At 39.9% G+C, this 21,404-nt stretch overlaps 1 protein-coding gene across 2 annotated transcripts; it reads left to right on the forward strand.

Annotated features, from left to right (window-relative positions):
• The first annotated feature begins 818 nt into the window (after positions 1–818).
• Positions 819–12,699, forward strand: LOC100710503 (inward rectifier potassium channel 4). 2 transcript variants are annotated; one of them, XM_005469905.2, is made up of 3 exons: positions 819–1,089; positions 8,993–9,171; positions 10,321–12,699. In XM_005469905.2, the coding sequence occupies exons 2-3, from the start codon at positions 9,080–9,082 to the stop codon at positions 11,918–11,920; spliced, it is 1,692 nt and encodes a 563-aa protein (XP_005469962.1). In that variant the 5' UTR covers positions 819–1,089; positions 8,993–9,079; the 3' UTR covers positions 11,921–12,699. The 2 variants fall into 2 exon arrangements, with proteins under 2 accessions (XP_005469962.1, XP_005469963.1); XM_005469906.1 differs by lacking the exon at positions 819–1,089 and having other exon boundaries at positions 9,090–9,171; positions 10,298–12,699.
• Positions 12,700–21,404: the final 8,705 nt, after the last annotated feature.

Below are 21,404 nucleotides of genomic sequence, written 5' to 3' on the forward strand. Positions count from 1 at the left end.
ATTAATTCAAAATCTGAATAAAGACGTGTCCTTGATTAACAACAATGGGCTTCCCTTAAAATGGCACAATGCTACAGATGAATACAGATCAAGGTTTGCTATGAACCTATAAATATTTCTGCACTTCTGACAATCCTGTCCAATCTCTTCCTATTTTTTTACAGTCAGGTTATCATACCAGAAACACATATTGAACATAATAATACTTTCAATCAAGCAGACAAAGTGTCCTGGCGACACCAGAGCTTCTTAATATCCTAATTAGAAATAATCTCTGACAAGGTTCTCGTAATTAGAATCAATATTACACATAAAATTTGTGATTTTTTTTCTTTTGTTTTCACTCAGGTCAAAACAAAACCTGAGCAGGACTGATTGTATGTGTTATTGTATGTATTAGCCATAGATATGTGTTCCTAATAAATAGGTGTCCCAAACATGCATCTAAAGTGGGGATGATTTACACTGAAGCATTTAAGGAATACCTTTGGTATTACACAAGAAAAGTCATGTTGTGTCCTTATTCCATATAAACACACACTAAAATGCTTCACAGACGCTTCTTAAATTTCTACAGGATTTTGTCAGGATTACAAAAGTCTTCACTGGTGTTTATCTTTTGTTTTCTTTTTTTTTGGATGTGAGTCTCAGTATCTGCCTGAGTGGGCTAAAGTCTAAATTATACAGTCCACATCTCCACTCTCTGGGGAAAACAATAGCACATATAAATAGGATCATAATCAGAGCTCTCTCTCTCTCTCCCTCCCTCTCTCTCTCTCTCTCTCTCTCTCTCTCTCTCCCTCTCTCCCACACACTCACGCTAGCAGGGATCAGGGCAGATGCACAACCACCAGGCTGGAGCGGCTCTGATCAGCTACTATGGAGCAACAAGCCCAAGCTCAGGATGGAGACATGTGCAAGTTCGTGCAAAACAACTCTTGGAGCGTATTCATGACAAAGGTGTTTCTCTATTAAAGGGAAACAAGGAAGACAAAGAGGGGAGAGCGGCAGAGACTGTAAATCCACTCAAGTTTCTCTTTTTTTTTTTTGGAGGATGAAACCACTAATTCAGTCTGCAATAACACAAAGGTGAGTGTTTAAAGCTCCATCTTTTTGTTTGTTCCCCCACAGGAAAGGACTTAGTCATAAGAAGTGTTTTAATTTTGTAATGATGGAACAATTACATGTAAGCTTTTAGCCCAGCGTATTTCCTTTCTTCACCCAAGTCTAGATCTCTTTAAAAGTGCATTGTAAGGAGCTGCCACCTTCGTAGGCTCTGCTGCAGTTCTTCTTTCCCTGTTCTGACTAACTAATTAACTACCGAGAAAATGTAATCAATACTTAAACGAAACCCTGATGCTACTGAATAAGTCAACTGTAATAAATGTGGGCAGGGCAAACAGATAGAGGAAAAGATTTCAAAGGACTACATCATTTTCAAGGTTAGGATAGTATTCCGCTCTCACCACCCTCCTCCTCCTCCACCTCCCAGCTGTCAATTATTCCTGCAGGCTTTGGATTGATTTTCAGCACTGGACGGCTCCTGTGGCCTCAATGAAACGGACACACGTCATAGCTGCAGCTTTGTTTGAAAACTGCCCCGTCATAACTTTTGCGTGCACTGTGTGAACCATTGATCGGCTTGTTAGACCTTCTCCTGCAGGGATGGACGGAGCAGAGATGGAAACTTATATGTTTTTAATCTAATGATGACCTGTATTTATAGGATGGATCAGAATATACTTTACTGAAATGATGCTTCAGTAGAGATACATGTAAAATCTCTTTCTGTGTGCCTGATCTAGGAAACTGTACTTAACATATCGAAAGTAAAAGTGCTGATGCCATAGTTCAGTTGTCACTCAAATACCAGCAAAATTCATTCCCATTGATCACATTTTGAGTTTCAGTCCCTGTTCATTATCAGCAGAGCCGAGGGGGAAGATATCAAGTCAATCAAAGGCAAATGTTCAAGTGAAGTCAGAAGTCAGTCCAGTTGCCAGTTTTTGTTTTCCTGTCAAGTCAAAGGTCTCAAGATTAATGACTAGAGTTTGACTTCATCCACATCTCTATTACAGAGCAAAAATACAGGTCTCAGGTCATATAAACCAGTATGTTTATCTAATGCACTCTAAAGGGAAGTAAAAGTGAAGTGAGAAGAGTAATATTTTTTTTTCCTGAAATGTACAAAATTGAAGCAGAAACTGAAAAGAACAGAAGTTTAAAAATAAAGATTAGATTCCACCCCTGCGTGTAATTAAAATTTACAGACAGACTGTTCATTGTTCATTCTCCAAATTGAACAGAGTGAAAATCATGACGTGGTGTCCATTATAAAGGTGCTTTTATGATACAGATTATTGATACACTGAACAACCATCCACAAACTACCACAGCAGCTACAGTCCTTAGAAAGTAAACCATTCTCTCCTTTTTATTCATTTACTTGAGCTGATTTGCCTGTGGTCATTATCATGAGGTCCATGAAGCCATGAGTCTGGTAAGCGCAGGGATGTTTCCAGGATTTTGCAATTGGGGTGACACAGGGGGCCACGAGGAACAGGGGCAGGGGTGGGGCACAGGAAATCCAAATATTTAATGAGATTTAAAAGTCAGTGCAGAAAAACTGGGCAAGATTCTCTGCTTCATGCACAGCCCTGTGTCCTGTTGATGTTTTCATTATACGGAAAGGTCTACTGAACAAGAATTTTGTGTTGGACACAGTAATTGTTTTAAAAGTGTAAAAAAAAAGTAAGTACATTTTTTATTTAAGTAAAAGTTATATTCCTATATGGTTTTTAACATAAGAAAAACAAAAGTAAGAAAAAGGAGAATACCCTAGCAATCTTCTGATGGCACATGATCTATTTATTAAGGTTTATGTGCATTTCTGTAAATAATCAAATTCAAGGTCTGGTTAAAAATACAGAAAAACATAAAAAAAAATGTATTAAGGAAATTCCTTCACTTTAAGATGGTTCATAATACAGAGTTTTTATGGAACTTTCTGCAGTGTACTTCAGTCACTTAATAGTGCACAAAAAGTTATACAAACAAAACATATTTTAATTAAATAAAGCAAACATACTCATTATGTTGCACATTTCAAAATCACATATATATTCTTATTGGATCATAATTAATGATTCGTTGATGTTGATCACTTTAGTGTTGCAGCTGTTGATTATTTTTTATTATCTTTACAATAAATTGTGTGAAGTAGAAAGTGCAGTATTTGGTCATACAGTGGTGCTGGGCAATGTAAGTATGCTAGTCCAGCAGCTGTTAGCAGCACTTACTTTATCCACTGGCTTTCATATGTAGAAGACTAGGTACATTTTAATTCTTTTAATAAGACTAAACCTTTTCAACAGTTTAAACTAGTCACTGCTTATTTCTAGTGTGTGTGTGTGTGTGTGTGTGTGTGTGTGTGTGTGTGTGTGTGTTTGTAGTCAGGTCTGCTTAGTGATCAAGATCCTATTTTTTTTTAAAACTTGGACAGAGTGTAGAGCCAGTGCTGTCCTCAGGGATATGTAGGTCCTTCTCACTTAAGAACATCTTGTACAGAAATACAGAAAAATAGAGGACAACAAAAAAAGAAAGTCACACCCAAAAGCGTGCCAGTTCTCTCGCACATTTCTTTAAAAAAAAAAAAAGCATTTACACGGGCAGAAGGAAGAAATACAAAAACAGGGTGCAGAATACATGTGTGTGTGTGTGTGTGTGTGTGTGTGTGTGTGTGTGTGTTACCCTATTGTGGTGTGTAAATCTTCTAGTTTATGCAAATGGCATTACACTTTATAGTAACATCCTCTGATGTCATAATCTCTTCATCTTAATCTGTATTTTTTTCCCACTCTTTGGCCACCTCGAATGACCTTGCACCTGTAAACCTTTATTTCTTTGTTTCTTTCCCTTTCTCTTTATCTGTGTGTTTCTTTTTTCTCATTCCCCTCTTCTCATATGATCAGATGTCAGATTACATGATCAGATTACACAAAAGGGCTTAAGCCAGGTCATACAGCTACTGCCATCCACCTTTCGTATTGTTGTTTGGATCGAGGGATTAAGGGAAGTAGTAATCTGTTATTTGAAGAGGGCTTCCTCCATCCTCTCCGCTGCATGGGATTATTCTGTTGGAATATGAAAGTTTGGCTTGGCTGACGTAGTTGAATAAGAGCTACGTCACGCATGAGCATCCCTCTCAGAGTCTTTGACACAGTATTTAATAATAATATTAATCTTGTAGAGCTTTGTCATGCACTGTGCTGTATCCCTGTTGAGTTTTGGTGCGACTCTGTGGATGGCTCTCTCCTCTCTCAGTCAGTTTATCTCGTCCTGTCTCACAGGATAGATCATCATCACACACAAACACACAGAGCACAGCGAATCAGTCCCTTTGAGAGGAGAGATGTTCCTATGGCGACAGCTAATACACTAACTATGATCATCAATTACTGCAGCTCTCTCCCTGCACTACTGTCAGCTGGGAAAAAAGGGACCAGCATGCATAAAAAACAGTAATTGACTAATGATGAGGAATAAGAAAATAGAAGAGAAAGTACAAATATCCAGAAGTGACATCGCGCTACAGTCCGTTGTTTTACATAGAGGACACAGGAAGAGGTAGTGAGCGGGTCTGTGGTAAACTTTTCTCAACTTCGAGGGGAAGCAAACCACTGATTGACATGTAGCAGTGTAATAGACGGTTACCTAGGCAACAGGGGCCTTGAATGTCCATTAGTGACAAACGGTCAGGTTCAAAGCGATACATGAGAAGACATTAAGGAGACATTAATTGAGCAAAGAATTGCAGAGAATTTCAAATTGCTAGGATTATTTAAATCCACATGTACATGCTGTGTATTGCTCCATTTAGGTTTTAACACCACAGTTCAGCATTTTGACTAAAGCTGGAAGGAATTTTCAGGTAGTTTGTGTCACATTTAGGCAGCCTGAAGAGACACCACACAGGAAGCGTTTCAAATTCGTAGCTGATGGGTGCAGTTTAACATGTGTTACATGATGGTAAAGGCTTGTATTCAAAGTAAAGGGGATGTTCAAACTCTACCTTATTTTATTTTTACTTATTTCGTAACTGGTGGAAACAAAAATGGGCCTGTATTACATGATGTTTACCTTCATAGCTGTTTTGTTCGCATTTTAGTAAGAAGTTAGTAAGTTAGTAAGACAGTTAGTAAGAACAAAAGCTTGTTTTATGAAACTTGTAATGTTCTTTTATGTTTTTATCGAGATCATGTCATAGAGTAGAATATTTTTTCTAACAGCCCAATAAAGTGACAGGATTTTCTGAAGCATCGGGAGTTTCGCCTGCACTCCTAGAAGGTGAACTTGGTTTTGTGAAACCACTACTTCTATAATCATTAAATACATTGAATTGTATTTAACTGCGTTCACTGAAAGATGTTTGTACAGCTGTGTCAAAATGATGATCACCATGGCAACAACACTATACTGCTGTGCTGTACTATAAATACTGCAAGGTATTTCCCTTATTTTTGGACACTATGCGAGCTAGTGGCACTTCATAGTTATTAGTTATTTATTTATATTTTTTAGTGTTGTCCGTTCTTTAAAAAAAAAAATCTTCTTTATTTCTGACATTGACTAAAACTTAAAAACAAATGAAATAACGCATAATAAACTTATAAGTATAATTTTAATTTTCACCATTGTAATAAAAAGAAACAATCTTTAACCACTAAGGACAGGCAGTTCAGTTTAATCTGCCATCTGAGAAGTCAAGAAAACAGAAGTAATAAATGGATTTTGCGAATGTGGCTGAAGCACAAATATAAGGGAGGTAGAAAGGGTGAATTTGTGGTTCAAGGTGTCCTTGGGCAAGATGTTGAACCCCAGATTGGTCCTGATGTATCCATCAGAGTAAATGTGTGCATGAAAGTAAGAAATATCCTTAAACGTATAGAATAATGTGCTTCATGAATGTGTGTATGATTGTGGTGTGGAGTTAAAAGCATTTTGAGTGCTCGCTTAAATGTGAAAAGCACAAGGGTATATGCACTCACAGATAATTTAACTACATGTGCCTGTTCAATCCAAATGTCTAATCATCTAAATACATGGTAGCAAGTCCTTGCATTTGGGTATGCAGACACGATCTAGATGCCCTGCAGAAGTTCAGCATGGTATGGTTGTGGCTGCTGTTCAAAAGAGAGAACAGCATTGGGTTCAAAAAAGGGTTCAAAAAAGAGAAAATATCGAGTGGCGGTTCTCTAGTTGAAAATGCTTTGCTGATGTCAGATGTCAGAGGAGAATGGCCAGGCTGCTTTGAGCTGAAAGAAAGGTAGTAAGTTAAATAACAGTCATTAAAATCAAGGTATGCAGAAGAGCATCTCTGAACACAAAATAAATGAAACCTGAAGAAGTCTGGAAAAATGTTGCCTCGTCCAGTGAGTCTTAATTTAGATCGCAGGTCAGAATTTGGTGTGAACAACATAGCTGTGTCTTGCCTTGCATCAGTAGCTCAGGGTGCTATCAGTGGTGTAATGGTGTGGGGGGAATATTTGGGACACTTTGGGTGTCTTAGTACAAACTTAGCATCGTTTAAATGGCAAAGCCTACCTAAGTTTTTTTGCTGATCATGTCATTCTGTTGGCTGCTTCCAGCAGGATAACGCACCATGTCACAAAGTTTAAATCACCCCAAACTGGTTTCTTGAAAGTAGCAATGAGTTTCTTTTACTTAAATGGCCCGCTCAAACCAACAGAGCACCTCTGTGATGTGGTGGTATGAGAGATGTACGACAAATCGACAGCATTTGTGTGAAGTTATGATGTCAGTATGGCATTGTGTGCGTGTGAACGTCAGTACTAGTCAATTTACAATTTAAGATTAAATTATTGGTATTTGGAAAAAACTGTAAATCATCAAAAAAACTAAACAAACTTTATTTTGAGAAGCGAAACAAAACTGCATGTCATGTAAAACTGCAAAGCCTAAAGAAGCAAATATAATAGCGTCATTAATGACATGTTTCTGCTGACAAATCTAAACAAAATTTAGTCAAAATATAACAAATCTACAATAAATCAGGGCAACAAGAAAGAGTAATTTTCCCATTATAAATGCAGGCCAAACAGACCAGCCTGTGAAATGTGTCGTGCTCGCTTTAGCCCACAAATGAACCCGTTGACACTCACACGGGTCTGACCCGTGTGGCATGGCATACTGCCTGACGTCTTTAAGAACTCCATAAGTAAAGGTTCCCTCCTCCAGCTGTGAGAGTTAAGATGATGTAATCATCTGCCCTATTGGGATTATCCAATAGAAGATCATCCTTTATCCAGCCACTGAGCAGCCAGTTCGTAACATCTGTCCTTGGTGTAACACGAGCATGGAACCGTTGCACACAAGGGTTCATTACACGACACCAAATCCCATCAAAATCTGCTTGCGTGTGTGTGCTCATGTGTGTTAAAATGTGTAGCGGTGCATGTGCTTGTTATTGACGTAATGGCGATATCGAACGGAGGCTTTTAAACTACAGTTGTCAGAAATTTTCCCAAGACAATCCATTTCTGCTCTTTCATTAATGCACGCCTGTCGGCTAATTCACGTCAGCCAAAGTGATTCACGTACAATAAAACATAAACCACTAACGCCCTGTCGTGTTGCGTGTGACTGGCCCTCTACTGGTTATGCAACCCTGTGGTTTTTGTTCATCCCGGTTCCCGGTTTGCTGACATAACCCTGTCATCAGGCCAAAACAGCGAATCAATTGTTCCTCTAACAGTAGATTACCACTGATTCATCTCTTAAAACCTCTGTCCCTTCCACAGCCCGTCTGGTTTTCCACCCCTGGTTTGGCCTGAAGGTCCCTAAGGCTAATCACTAGCAAGGACCTAATCAATGTGCTGTCATTATACAAAACTGTCTGGTCTGCTCCATGCATTAGGAAAGGCCAAAGTTTGTGAGGGATTTTTGATTGTGAATTTTTGACCTTTTTTTTTAATGTATCTATGGATGGTGGGCTGTGGGAGATTTGTGTCTTCTGTTTGTGTGTTAGCCCCCATTTGACGAGATGTCATTACTTTATTACAAATATTCGACGTCCAGTGGGAATCAGTCCTACTATCTTCAGTGTCTCCGACATTGCTTTAGGTTGCCATTTGTAATTCTCCATTAGAAGTCTAAACCAGCGAAATTGTTATTTTTTATGTTGCTGCTTTTTCAATCTTTATTTTATCACATTAGAACTTATTTGTGTGGTGAATGAATATAAATTCACTTGACTCCGGATCTGCCCTTATTCTTCGTGGCATGGATTTGGCTATGAACCAAAGATGCTGGAGATTGGTTCATTGTTTAATGACCAACTATGCAGGTGTACCTAATAAAGTGTCCAGTGAGTGACAATGTAGACTGCGAGTGATAAACAGACAGGTGAAAATTATCCGAATGTTCAGTGTTTAAAAAATTCTCAGAAATTTAAATTGGTGCATTAAAATGTTATGCAGCAATCCTCTAGATTTGCCAGAGGAATGGTGCAGAAGGTTTACAGTAAATCAACTGAATAATCTGCATTAGAGCTGGCAATAATGTCCATGAGTGTTACTGAAGAAGACAGGACTGTCCATTTTACTGCTGACAGAATTTTCTATAATGTGATGGAATGACATGGGAAGGGGCAGTGGGAATCATAATCGTATCAATAATATCATTGGATCATTAATTATGGATTCATTGATGTGTTGTATGATGTGTAGGTGTTGTATATATATGAGGGCCTTTTATATATCTATATATAAATGATGGAAATGATGGAAGGGAAACTGAAGATGGTTAATTCCTCGGCCCTCGGGGGCAATCATATTCCTAGGAATTCCCAGGAGTTACCAACTTCAGTTTCCCATTTCCCATTTTATATGCTGTGATCTACGCTCAAATTTTGATATATTCTCATGTTCTATAAAAACTCAGCATGGCTCCTTTTTGTCCTCTACATTCACAGAAAATGCACCAAGAGAGCGCAGTGCTGATAACAAACGCAAGTCACACCTGAGCTCATACTGCCTCCCTGTTCAGCAACAGTACGTTAATGGTTGGAACTGCCCGCCCCAACCTACATTACTGCCCCCGCAGATACAGCCTGATGATCACCGGTGCCATGGGAGCGGTGCGGGTCAACAGGTAAGAGGCAATGGGAATGAAACTATGTCAGTGGATACAGCTTCTGGAACATTTCTTCCTTTCAATTTGGCAAAGTATGTCCATTCATTAGTAGCCTTTTAAACATAGATATATTAAAAGTAAACCACAAAATCAAAGCGTTAGATTGAAACAGATGCACAGCTTTACTCCAAGTTTTAAAAAATTGAATTATGGGCTTTAACTATAGTTTAACTTAGCATTACTAGATCACTGGGCTATCAGCTTTTAGAACATTGTTTTTATTGAGCCACAAAACTTTCTTTATTTTTTTCCATCTACGCACTGATATTTACAACAACTAACAAAAGATGATTACAAAAGACATCGCTGATGCCATGCAAACATGTAACTTTGGCCGAGAAACTCAGAGGCTTAATGATGCAAGGATTAGTACAGCTGCAGAATATAGATTAAAGTTGATAGAGCCCATATTTATATCTGCTTTTATATAACCTAGTCATACTAATATCTGATTGACAGCTTATTAAAAACTCACAATGTGGTTCTGAATAACACTGATCTGCACATCAGTTACTGTTTGTGAAATTCCTAAAAAAGCGTAACATTTAATAGAGTTTAAAAAAAGAAAAAAGAAAATGAATTGTACTTACTTGTTGCCATATTTCAATCTCAGGTACATAGAGCTGTTAGAGCTGCAGGTCTGTCAGGATTTGTTGAGGCAGCTTGGAGATTAAGATCAATATAAAGGGTTTGCTTTTGATTGGCTTATAGAAAATAATATCTTAGAAAAAAATATTATAAACACACACACTTATATACCACACTGATAGTGAAGATGTCAACATACACATAAGGATTTATAATTCTGACAAAATTAGAGCTAAGCTGTAGCTGTTACACAGAGTACTAGTTTTCTGGACACATGTCAGTGAGATTTTTATTCCTGTCTGTGTCATGCGGGTTTATTCATATTTGTTCGAACAAATGTAATCAGTCATTATCAGTCAAAGTTAGCTTGATGCAACCATTCATACTGTTGATGCAGGTGGATGATAAAATCTAAAATCAGCAGTTTACATTTCAGGCTCCATAAACTACTAATTAAGAATTTAGTTTGACTCATTTTTTTTTGTTTCTTTCTCAGTTTTTCCTTCATTTTTCTTCCAGATACAGCATCGTTTCCACAGATGAAGATGCCCTGAAGATCTCCAGCCTGGGCCTCCACAACGGACACAGTCCTCTGAGCCAGCAAACGCTATCCGGGGCCTGCATGCGAGGTGAGGAAGGAGGAGGGGGAGGAGGAGAGTGTCCAGGAAGCGATGACGGAAGAGGGGCTCTGTCTCTGAGGGTGACAAATGATCCGATTGTCCACAACAGCTGCCGAGCTTCACCTTCGTGCCGCCTGGGCCTGGATCTGGGCACCGGGCGTGTGCGCAGTCGCTTTGTGAAGAAGAATGGCCAGTGCAATGTGGTTTTCAACAACATGGAGGATAAACCACGGCGATACCTGGCTGACATCTTCACCACTTGTGTGGACATACGCTGGCGCTACCTCCTGCTCATCTTCACCACCACCTTCCTTCTGTCTTGGCTGCTGTTTGGCTTGATCTTTTGGGGAGTGGCATACGCTCATGGAGACTTTGACATTCGCATCCCTGATAAGGACGGAGATGCTCGAAGTAGCACAGAAGAAGGAAAAACCGAGCGGCGGCCATGTATTCTCCACATCCAGGGTTTCATTGGGGCATTCCTCTTCTCCATAGAGACCCAGACCACCATTGGATACGGTTTCCGGTGTGTAACCGAAGAGTGTCCGTTTGCAGTGGTGACCGTTGTGGTGCAGTCCATTGTGGGCTGCATTATTGACTCCTTCATGATAGGGACCATCATGGCAAAGATGGTGCGGCCCAAAAAGCGGGCGCAGACCTTGCTGTTCTCGCATCACGCTGTCATCGCTCTGCGAGACGGGAAGCTGTGCCTCATGTGGCGCCTGGGGAACATGCGCAAAAGTCACATTGTAGAGGCCCACGTCCGTGCTCAGCTCATAAAGCCCTACGTGACTGCAGAGGGCGAATACCTCCCCTTGGAGCAAACGGACATTGATGTGGGCTACGACGACGGACTGGATCGGCTGTTTCTGGTGTCGCCCCTGGTGGTGGTCCACGAGATCAACAAGAACAGTCCTCTGTATAACCTGAACCGCAATGACCTGCAGAAGGAGGACTTTGAGATTGTGGTCATCCTGGAGGGCATGGTGGAGGCGACAGCTATGACCACTCAGGCTCGCAGCTCTTACTTGGCCAAGGAGATCCTTTGGGGTCACCGCTTTGAACCTGTGGTGTTTGAGAAGGGCGACCGCTACCATGTGGACTATTCCCGCTTCCATAAGACCTATGAAGTGCCATCTACACCTATATGCAGTGCCAGGGAACTGAACCAGATGATGGGTCACAGGGGGCACTCCTCATCCTCCAGCTCGAGCTGCTCTCAGTCCCCATCACCGTTTGCTCCGAGGGCGAGCCATCGCCTACTGGGCTCACACTCCCCCAGCGCTTTCTGCTATGAGAATGAGGTAGCTTTGTGCTGTGGGGATGATGAGGATGAGAAGGATGCGAAGGAGGAGCTGGGCGATTTAGGTTTCAAGGAGACATTTGTGGAAGAGCAGAGAGTGGAGATGTTATGTGTTCTGGACACAGAAAATCAGATCAGCCTTGACAGACTACAGCCTGCTCTACCTTTATACATAAGCAGAGAGTCAGGAGTTTAATCAATGGTAATGGCTGCTCTTCCATTTATTTCCTCTCTTTGCGTGCACCCAACCAAAGTATTGAACTCTTGTAAAAAATAAAAGCTGGCGAACGCAATTTAAAGCATACACGTGGAGATCTTGCGAAAATACACACAGCTTTTAGTTCACATGGTTTCAGATAATGCACACTTTCAGTGTAACATCAACATCTGTCGAACCGCACAGCTCAGCTGCTCTTGAACACGGTGACGAGGTAATTCTCTTCAATCACGAGTTACCCTGAAAATTCAATTGCTTACTTGTCTGTTTCTGTGTGACCTGTGTTTTAGGTGCAACTAAGCTTTCTGTTATTGATTTCCATTCATTTTTGGTTTTGTAAATATGATATAATTTTCTTTTAACTTTATAATGAGTTGACATCATATGCAGATAGCTACAGGATAAAAATAAGTAAGCATGACGCAGATGCTTCAAACTTTAACACACTTGTTTTCTTTGTGTAAAAATAAATGACTTCTGTATTTTCATCTTCTGTCTTCTTGCCTGAATTCTGCTGCATTTCACATCTGATAAGTAAGCACTTCTCTCTTTTTTCTTTCAGAATTCATCACTGTATATTCTTTAGCGCTAACAAAGCACAGATAAAATCCAGAACCACACGATACAATTCAAACCTGTGCACACGACGAACAAGCACTTTATTCTTACTTTTTTTCAACAAACACAAACACTTTGCAACTGTGTGATGTTTTGTATGAACAAAACCACCTAATAAACAGCAGTATGTACTGTTATGACTGGAACTGCCTCTTGTGAGTCTCAAAATTATTTCACATTTTCAAATAATTTTTCATCTTTTGTGCCATTTACCGCTTTGATTAGTCCAATTACGACATACTTTTAGCCTTATTATGTGTTGTGATGTCACAGGTCCTTTTTTTAATGAAAGTATACAAATCAGGTTTTTCTAAAAAATTAAAAGCACTTCAAACTGCTGAAAACTGAAGCATGTTTAAAGCCTAGTGCAAAAAAAAAGAAGAAAGGTTCAGTCTCTATATTTGAACCCTCAAAACAACTTTATAGGGGCTTAATAAGCTGGTGATTTGCAGTGCCTGCGTCCATCTTTTGTATACAGTCTATGAAAAGGGCTCTAACAAAGGCTCTGGGTTATTTGTTGCACTCTTTTAGTTGTTGCTATAAACTAAACTTACATTAAGATATTTTTATAAAGAATATTTTACAGAGTGAAGTCAGTGGATAACAGATTATTTTGGGGTCCATAACTATTTCTTTCACTCTTTTGGTTACCATGGAAGTAGTTATGTTGGAAGTGGGCAGGTCTTAGAAGGAAGAGATGATATCACATCTTTTTGTGCACCAATCAGGTTTCAGAACCAGCTGACTTTTGTTCTTATGAAAGTTTGGTTGCTGCTGGTCAAATCTGGTCAATATTGTGTAACTTTAACTTAAACTTGAGTATAAATTACTTTGATTTTATTTATTTGTTTTTACTTTAAGGAGCTGATGGATGAAGAGATAGAGAGATGGAGGAAGGTTAGTGAACCAGGGAGGGAAGAAGATTACTAAGGAGGAAGTGAGGTCAGCTATTAAGAGGTTGAAGAGTGGAAAGGTGCTTGGTCCAGATGACATACCTGTGCAGGTATGGAGATTTCTAAGGGAGAGGGCAGCAGACTTTTTGACCAGATTGTTTGACACGGTCCTGGAGAGTGAGAGGATGCCTAAAGAATGAAGAAGTGTACTGGTACACTGATAAGGTGATGTGAGGGCTGTAGAAACTACAGAGGGACAGACCTCATGAGCCTTACTAAGAAGCTAGGTTAAGGAGAGAGATGAGCATCAGTGAGCAAAAGTATGGCTTCATGTCAAGAAAAAGCACTGCAGATGTGATCTTTGCATAAGGAAGCCAAAGGAGTGGCAGAGACATATGTGGTGGTGCAGGACATGTGGACTGTGAGACAGCGGTGAGGTGTGCAGTAGAGGTAAAGGCGAGGTCGGGATTACATCAGGAATCGGCTTTGAGACCCTCCTTTTTGACAGTGGCCGACGAGGTCAGGTGGGGTCTTTGTGAAGTATGACATTTGTAGACAATATTGTGATCTGTGGTGAGGCGGTGGCACTGGAGGTGGAAGAGGCCTACTGAGCAGGCCTGTGCTCTGCTTTCAGTATGACACGGAGGAATAAATCTTCTGAGTCCCATATATTCTTCTAAGATTTTTACTTAAACAAAAAAATTCAAATCAACTAAGTTGCTCTCATTATATTCCACTCCATTTTGCACCCGTCAGAAACCATGTGACTCCACAGACCTAACTCCTACAGGTATGTCATGATGTCACCAGCCAGAAAAAACACAGAACCTTGTTTACAATTTTTGCTGGGACTTGTCAGCCTAATGTTACATAAACTTTTTTTAACATTAAAAATTAGTTTAGACATGGGAGATATAAATTTAGATATATATGTTATAGGCTTAGATGAACTCTCAAAGTTATATTCTTACATGATAAGATCAACAGGGTTAGTCTTTAATGTGAATTTCAGCCCTAATCAACAAATTGCTGAGATTAAAATTTGGTCACCATCACAATTCATTATTAATGACAGGCAGCAGATAATTAATAGCCTTCTGCCAATGAGAAAACAGAATTTCTAATAAATAGTTAATTCGGTTCATGCAGACTGGAGAGGCTGCAGAGTGGTTTGTATTTATCTTCTAACAAAATAAATGGACAAAAATAATTCTCAAAAAGCAGTATTACGATTTGGGGAGTCCTGTGGACATATGTTAAATAACAATAAGATTTATTTTGAAATAAAATCCAAATGAGAAGATTAAAATTAGAATGCAAAATGGAACAACCAGATTCAGGACCAGCAACCACTGTGAGTACCAAATACCATCACTTCTGCCAAAAAGTCCTCTGTCGTGTGCTCTTGATGGGGACTTGATGCAGATTTACCCCTTGGGTTCACAGGCAGGCTAATTCAGTCGTGATATGAAGGGCAAACCCTCCATCAATCTCACGTACAAGACCTACATTTGGACAAGGATGAGCACTTTGCAGTGGCACACATGCAATATTTTTAATCTGGTTGTGTTTTCGTTTCACAGAGTCACAGAGAAAAGGTCAGATTTCAGGCTGACAAATCATAGACAGGGATGAAAGGACACTTTAAAATAAAGAATAAAGACATAAAGAAATAGATCATTAGAAAAACAAAGCAAAATAAATAAAGAGCATTTAAAACATCAAGAGGAACTGAAGCTCATCTGTAGGAATTTCCTTGGTTGCAGGCTCCATCATGTGGCTGAACTGCGACATTGAACAGTGATGCCATGAGGACAGAGCTGTAATATCACTACACTGTTTTCTGTGTTATCATCATAATGTTTGAGTGATTAAAATGTGATTGTGATTGTGAATGTGATTAAAAACCTTGGAGTAAACAGGTGGTTTCTCTAAAGGGTGATCACTCACAGGAATAATTTAGCACAGTGGCTCTGAGGTTCACAATGTCTCAAAGGAGTCATATGAAAGACATAAGGCCCTCAAGAGGATCAGCTGGGTAGAAATGTGGAAAACATCCTGGGATTTTCAGTTTAGATTTCCCTGTTTTCTGTCATGGGTAGCCAACTTGCCCCTAAAACTTATTAGACCCAATATGAGCTTTTTCTCGTCGCATAAGGTGCCAAAAGAAAAACCACAGGTATTGAACTGAGAATTCTCCAGCAAAATATTAAGATTTTAAAGTGAAGACCACTTGTTGGACGCACTTATGTCTTATGAACACTAGTACGTGCCCACGCCTCTTTGTGCTGTCGGCAAACTGCTATACTTAACAGTACTTAACCACATTGAGAAAAAAAGAGGGGATGGTAGCTGTTGTTTATATGCTAAAAATGGGTCATTTCAGCCTGTTGCTAGGTGGTTGCCAGGCATGTACATTTCAGTTTTTGTTTATATAAAGGAGATGTTATTGTCATGAAATTAAAACAACACTATTTCCTAATAAATTGCTTTAGGTTCTAAAAAGTTAAAAATAGGTCATTTTATCATATTCTTGGTGGTTGCCAGGCAACCTGAAACCAATTTTTGTAGATACAAATTATAAATATATAATTATAATGCTCAACTCCTCATGGTCTAGGAGGAGTTCGTGGACAAAGGAAAAAGAAAGCAGTGACAGACAGAAATTTTATAGAGACATTCAACCTGCCACCAAAGTAAAAATGGATTCACTATTATAGAATCAGCTTAATCCAACAGAGAAGGTGGGCACATATACTTTCAGGGTTTCGGTCATGACCAAGGTCACACTTTCTGTTGTAAGGTCTAGCCTGTCTTAAAGGAAAACTCAGAAGTCCAGATCACTTTTAAGTTGCTTTAATCATATTTCCTGTACACGCTGCAACAAGACCCCAGTGTGACAGTGGTGCTTTTATACAATACGCAGGTGTTTACTAAATAAAAGTGTAGATAACAGTTCTTAATAAAGAGCAATGTTTTGTTGCAAGTATGTTAACATCTGACCTTGCATGACCTCACACATTATAATTTATCTATCTGCAAATTTGAATCCAAATCAAGCTTTAAAAAGTGAAGTAGTTGTTGTTGAGTGGAGCATTCTTGAAGCAGACTTGCAGTCTTTCTATTTCGGGAGATGCTGTTAAAAGTGTGAATCTAGGTAGCTGCTAAATACACAAAAGTAGTAATGGACTTTAAAGGATAGAGCAAGGTCACGTCATCTCATTGAAAGCTTTATTAAACAGGGTTTTGTTGTTCTTCCTGTTTTTGCTGTATGTGGACTTCTTGCCATCGAGCAGCTCAGCAGCACGATGAATAATTAGTGCTCTAATTCCCCACTGCTGCTCTTTTTTTTCTTTCTTATGCTTTCCTGTCTAACGAGATATTTCCCCTCTTTGCAGTCCTCCTCTCTCCCTGCTGTCACCCTGTCTGTCTATCAGCCTGTTTTCTGATGTCGGTTAATTATCCGTATCGTCACATCCCCTGTCATCAGTGTCCGTGAGGGAGAGCAGCTGGGTGACCTGCGTGACCTTTGTTAAGGCTGCTAATGGCTGACTAGGATCCTGTCTAATAAGGTGGTGTGTGTTCCTCCTCGTCTAGGTTAAGCGTGTGAGTGTGTGCATGTGCTTTCATGTGCATGACACCCTGCATATCTGCATGCCCTCTCCGGCCTCACTGGCTGTTTGCGGCCTCAGGCTGTGCGACGGAGCTGGTGACAGTGTGTGCCCTCAGCGGGGGACAGTATTCAGGCACCGGGAGCCGTGGCTGGGGGGATCTTTGATTCCATAATGAGCTGTTGTCCGTTGTTGAGCTGTGAAGCAGCTCGCTGCAGGGACAGAGGAGCATTGTGTGCAGCTCAGGCCAGCAGGGGAGGCCTGACTGAACCAGGCTGGAAGCACCACAGGGCAAACATCTTCTGGATGCTTCTGTCTGTCTCCTGCATCTTCTGTCTGTCAGTCAGTCTATGTGTATCCTGCATTTCTGTTGCAACACCACATGTTGGGTTTACTTCAAATCTAAACTGTAAAACCTCTGAGATTATCCCACAATTTGTTCTTAACTACCATATGTGAATTTTAAATTACTTTGGACAGAGCTGGGCTGGCAGTTTCCTCCTGTCTACACTCTTTCTGAGCATACTGGCTCCTTCGTGCACTCTTATTCTGAAAGGACAAATATATAAGAGAGGTATGTCTCTTCTAATTTAATTCCCAGAAGAAAAGTGAATAAGTGAGCTTTCCAAAATGTCAAACTAGATGAGTGCTGCTTCAGTTCCTAATCTAAATATCTTGTCCATTTTTTTGCAGGCAGTCCCAGATTTTCTGATATCTGTACATCTCCCACTTGTCCCGCTGTCTGTGCGTCAGGCTGTTTTCCAGGCTTTTACACATCCTACTCGTGTGCTCAGAGGTTTCTGACCAGTGTAAATCTCTCTGCTCTTTACAGTCTTTGTGACATGCGTTCACAGAGTCGTCTGGTATTGTAAAACTGTTGAAAAATTCAAGCTTTTAAAAGAAGAGTGGAAGAAAGAAGTAAAAAATGACAGACGTGAGGAATAAATAATAAATCACCATATTTCTCACTCTCTACCACTAAATATCCCATCCATCTTTCTGTCTTGTTGCCTTTTATCTCCCTTCCTCTGCTCAGACAACAACAGACTCTTTCATGTAGTCATCTTTTGCTCCGACCCTCGGGCATTTTCCTTCTTTCGCCTTCGTTCACACACAGTAATTAAATGTTCTGAGAGGAGCTCATGATTGGAAAGTGGATGCCGCTTTCTCTCCTGTTTTTTTCCCCTGTCTCTCTCTCTACCCCTCTCTCTTTCTCATACAAGTTGTCATAAAATCTATATTTGAGTTACTGTCCCTGATGGCATTTCAAAAGTTGTTTGTTTTTTTAAAATGAAAGCACAGACGTTTTTGTTTTCATAAAAATTATTGCTTTATTTGTGGTTTAAGATCAATTAACACACAAATGATAGCATACATCCGAGTTGTCTTCACTTTTACAGTCATCAAAACTTGAACAGAAAGTGCTGGAGCTGGGAGAGGAATAAAAAAAAAATCAAAAATTATGAGGTACATGTAATAATGTGTTCTGGCTTAACAGTGACTGATTGTTGTGCTCTTTTTTTTTTGAGTGATTTTGAAGAGACAGGCAGGTATGGATTAATTTACTGAATGTTTAAATTAAAACAAATCAGGGCTAGCTCTCAGTCACAACCATGACGATCATTTAAAATCCACAAAAACAGTAAAGTTTACACTTTAAAGAGGAGAACAACAACACAAGAACAAGATCAAAATATGAGAGGCATCTCAAGTAAAACGGATAGAATCGTAATTGTTTCATTTGTTCAAACTGAGTTACAAATATTCATTTTTAGTGTAATTTTTTTTTTAAGTTCCAGGTGGTGAAAACATAGAAACTGACGTGTAGCAATAGGAAGACTCTCCCATGAAGGCTTCATAGATAAACACAAACAAAGGTCTATCCCATTTTTTTCAGTCAAAGAGTACCTCCACCTTTTTCATATTGAATGCAATTCTGAGTACGTGAACACTGAAATCACCCTAATCCAGAGCAGGAAGGGATAAAAAGTTGCTTTGATTTTTTTTCATGTAAAAAAAAAAAAAAAAGCAGGAAATTTGTTTTATTCTTCCAAGTTTTTTGTATTTTCCCTAAAGAGACTGTCTGTGATATTTCATGTCTTTTTTTCTTTAATATGCACTGATTTGGCTTCAATAGCACTGGTTCTTCTTCAACACATATGGCATTTTATTGGTCATAAAAGCTTTATTTGCCAGGTTAAAAAGGCTTGAGTGTATGAAGGTTTTTTAAAGGTTTTTAAAATGATGTCCCCTTGTGATTTCTTTCCTTGTGCTTTCACACATTGTTGTAAACAGAATCGCGGCCTAAAACAAAGTGCTGTAGTGTGCAGCTAAAAGTTGTCCTTGGTCAGACGCTGATTGATGAAAACCTCTGAGATTAAAAGATACCTGAGTTTTGAGTTCGCCTGGGTCCATTTGATCCTAATCTTCTTTATTTTTGCTCTACTTAAGCCTTATCTCGACGTCTTACTAATTTTAACAGAACTCCAAAGAAACAATGAGAAGCAGACATAACATGTAAGAATAAAACATGTATGTATGGCAAATAGAGTTTCATGTTCATATGGTCGACAAGTGCAGGGCGATTAATTGAATGTGACAGTAAAAAAAATGATATAAGGGCGATTCTCATATTAAGTAAGAAAACATTGATGGCAACCTCAGATTTGGTCCTTGCAGGACTGCAGGGAAGAATCTTGAGTATAGATAACACTGCACATAAATGCATGACTGAACACTGTGCTGGCACGTATGACTGAGGGGTAAAACCGTCATAAATTTGCACAATGAATGCCGCCATTGTCCGCATAACCATCATCCCCATCTTCATCATCACCATCATCATTACGCTGTGAGTTTCGGCAACCTCCTGCGTCTGAGTCACAAATGTGTTTTTCTCAGGCTTCGTCTCATATAAGTCACCAAATAATTTGTAGATTTCTTCCTTGGTCGCCCTGTTGTTCATTTAGTTTCCCCCCATTGCTTTCAATCAGGCTGAAGTTGTGCAAAGAGATGCGGACACAGCAAACCACCAAACAATAGACCATTCATGATGCCCTGCAATGCAATGATGATCCTGCTCTGCCCTCCAGCCCCCACCCTGCACCAGCTTCCACAGCTGCACAGGAATGTGGTCCAACAAGTTACCCGCTCCCCCCGTCCTCCCCTCCTCGTCCCTGCTGCCGCCACCGCCATCCCTACCGCTGCCACCACCTCACCAGTGCTGCCGCCATCGCAACCGAAGCCCCTCTTTCCCCAAATAAAAAAGATGAAGAAGGCAAGAAACTATAGAGGGGGGGAAACTCTGCAGACTGAGCACAAAGAGAGGATTCATGCCCGGTCACATACACTCCCAGAGAAAAAAGAGGGGGACCCATTTAAGTGTGGTGCAGCTGCACTAATTCACTGGGTGAAAATGGGCGAAGAAGGACTGACAGAGGTCAGATAGCAGAATCTATTTTATTCATCCCTACGGATAGCGTGTCGCTGCATTATCATCTCCTGAGAAATCAGTCGAGAGATGGATGCAGAAAACACCTGCAGCCACAGAGTCTGTAAAAGTAAGATTTAGAGCCACCCCACAGAAGAAAGTCCAAATCTAACCGGCTTCACAGAGCGCCTAAAAACAAGCTTAATGAGCCTATGATCATGACCTGCTCAAAGTCCCAATATGACCCCTGTTCCCCCCACATTTTCAGTCAACATGTAAGTCAATCATCTGACATCCAGTCACAAAGTCAGTTACCACTGTATGTTGTTGACTCAGAAAACCTCTGAGACAGAAAACATGCTATGCTTCACTGTACAGGTCTCAGACCTACTGGCAGTGGAGTCACATGATGTTCAGTTTTATTGATAGTCTACTCTAAGAGCTGGAAATCCCCAAGCTAATGCACTGACCTCGACTGATTTTTTGTTTTTTGTTGGTAAAGACTCTCAGAGGAACTAAGAGTGTTTATGAATCACATACAATGTTTTACACTAAGTAAGAAAACACAGAGGAACCACACATATGAGACTGCTTTGACCTCGTAGGAATATTTTGTGGTGAAATATGAAACTACGGCTTAAATGTGCCACTTCTGAAATATAATTTCAGATTCTTTTCTTCTTCTTTTTTTTTTTACATTTGTCATCATTCGGAACAAATGACGCCATTCATTTCAGGCCAAATGTGCCTATTGACATCAGAATGAATGCCTTCCATCAATTATGCACCAGTTTGATGCAGAATGTGACCCAGCATGTGAATATTTGACCGCTGTGCATGCTTCCCTTATCTGCATCCTTCTCACACACTCTCTCTCTCTCATATTATCTGCATCTGCCTGTTTTCCTCTC

Source organism: Oreochromis niloticus, linkage group LG6 (assembly GCF_001858045.2).
Source record: "Oreochromis niloticus isolate F11D_XX linkage group LG6, O_niloticus_UMD_NMBU, whole genome shotgun sequence".
Taxonomy (NCBI): domain Eukaryota; kingdom Metazoa; phylum Chordata; class Actinopteri; order Cichliformes; family Cichlidae; genus Oreochromis; species Oreochromis niloticus.

Bases quoted from the DNA above. Each gene is read 5' to 3' on its own strand.
- LOC100710503 (XM_005469905.2), top strand. From the start codon at position 9,080: ATGGTTGGAACTGCCCGCCCCAACCTACATTACTGCCCCCGCAGATAC. The intron at 9,172-10,320 runs GTAAGAGGCAAT...TTTTTCTTCCAG, and splicing joins GGAGCGGTGCGGGTCAACAG to ATACAGCATCGTTTCCACAG.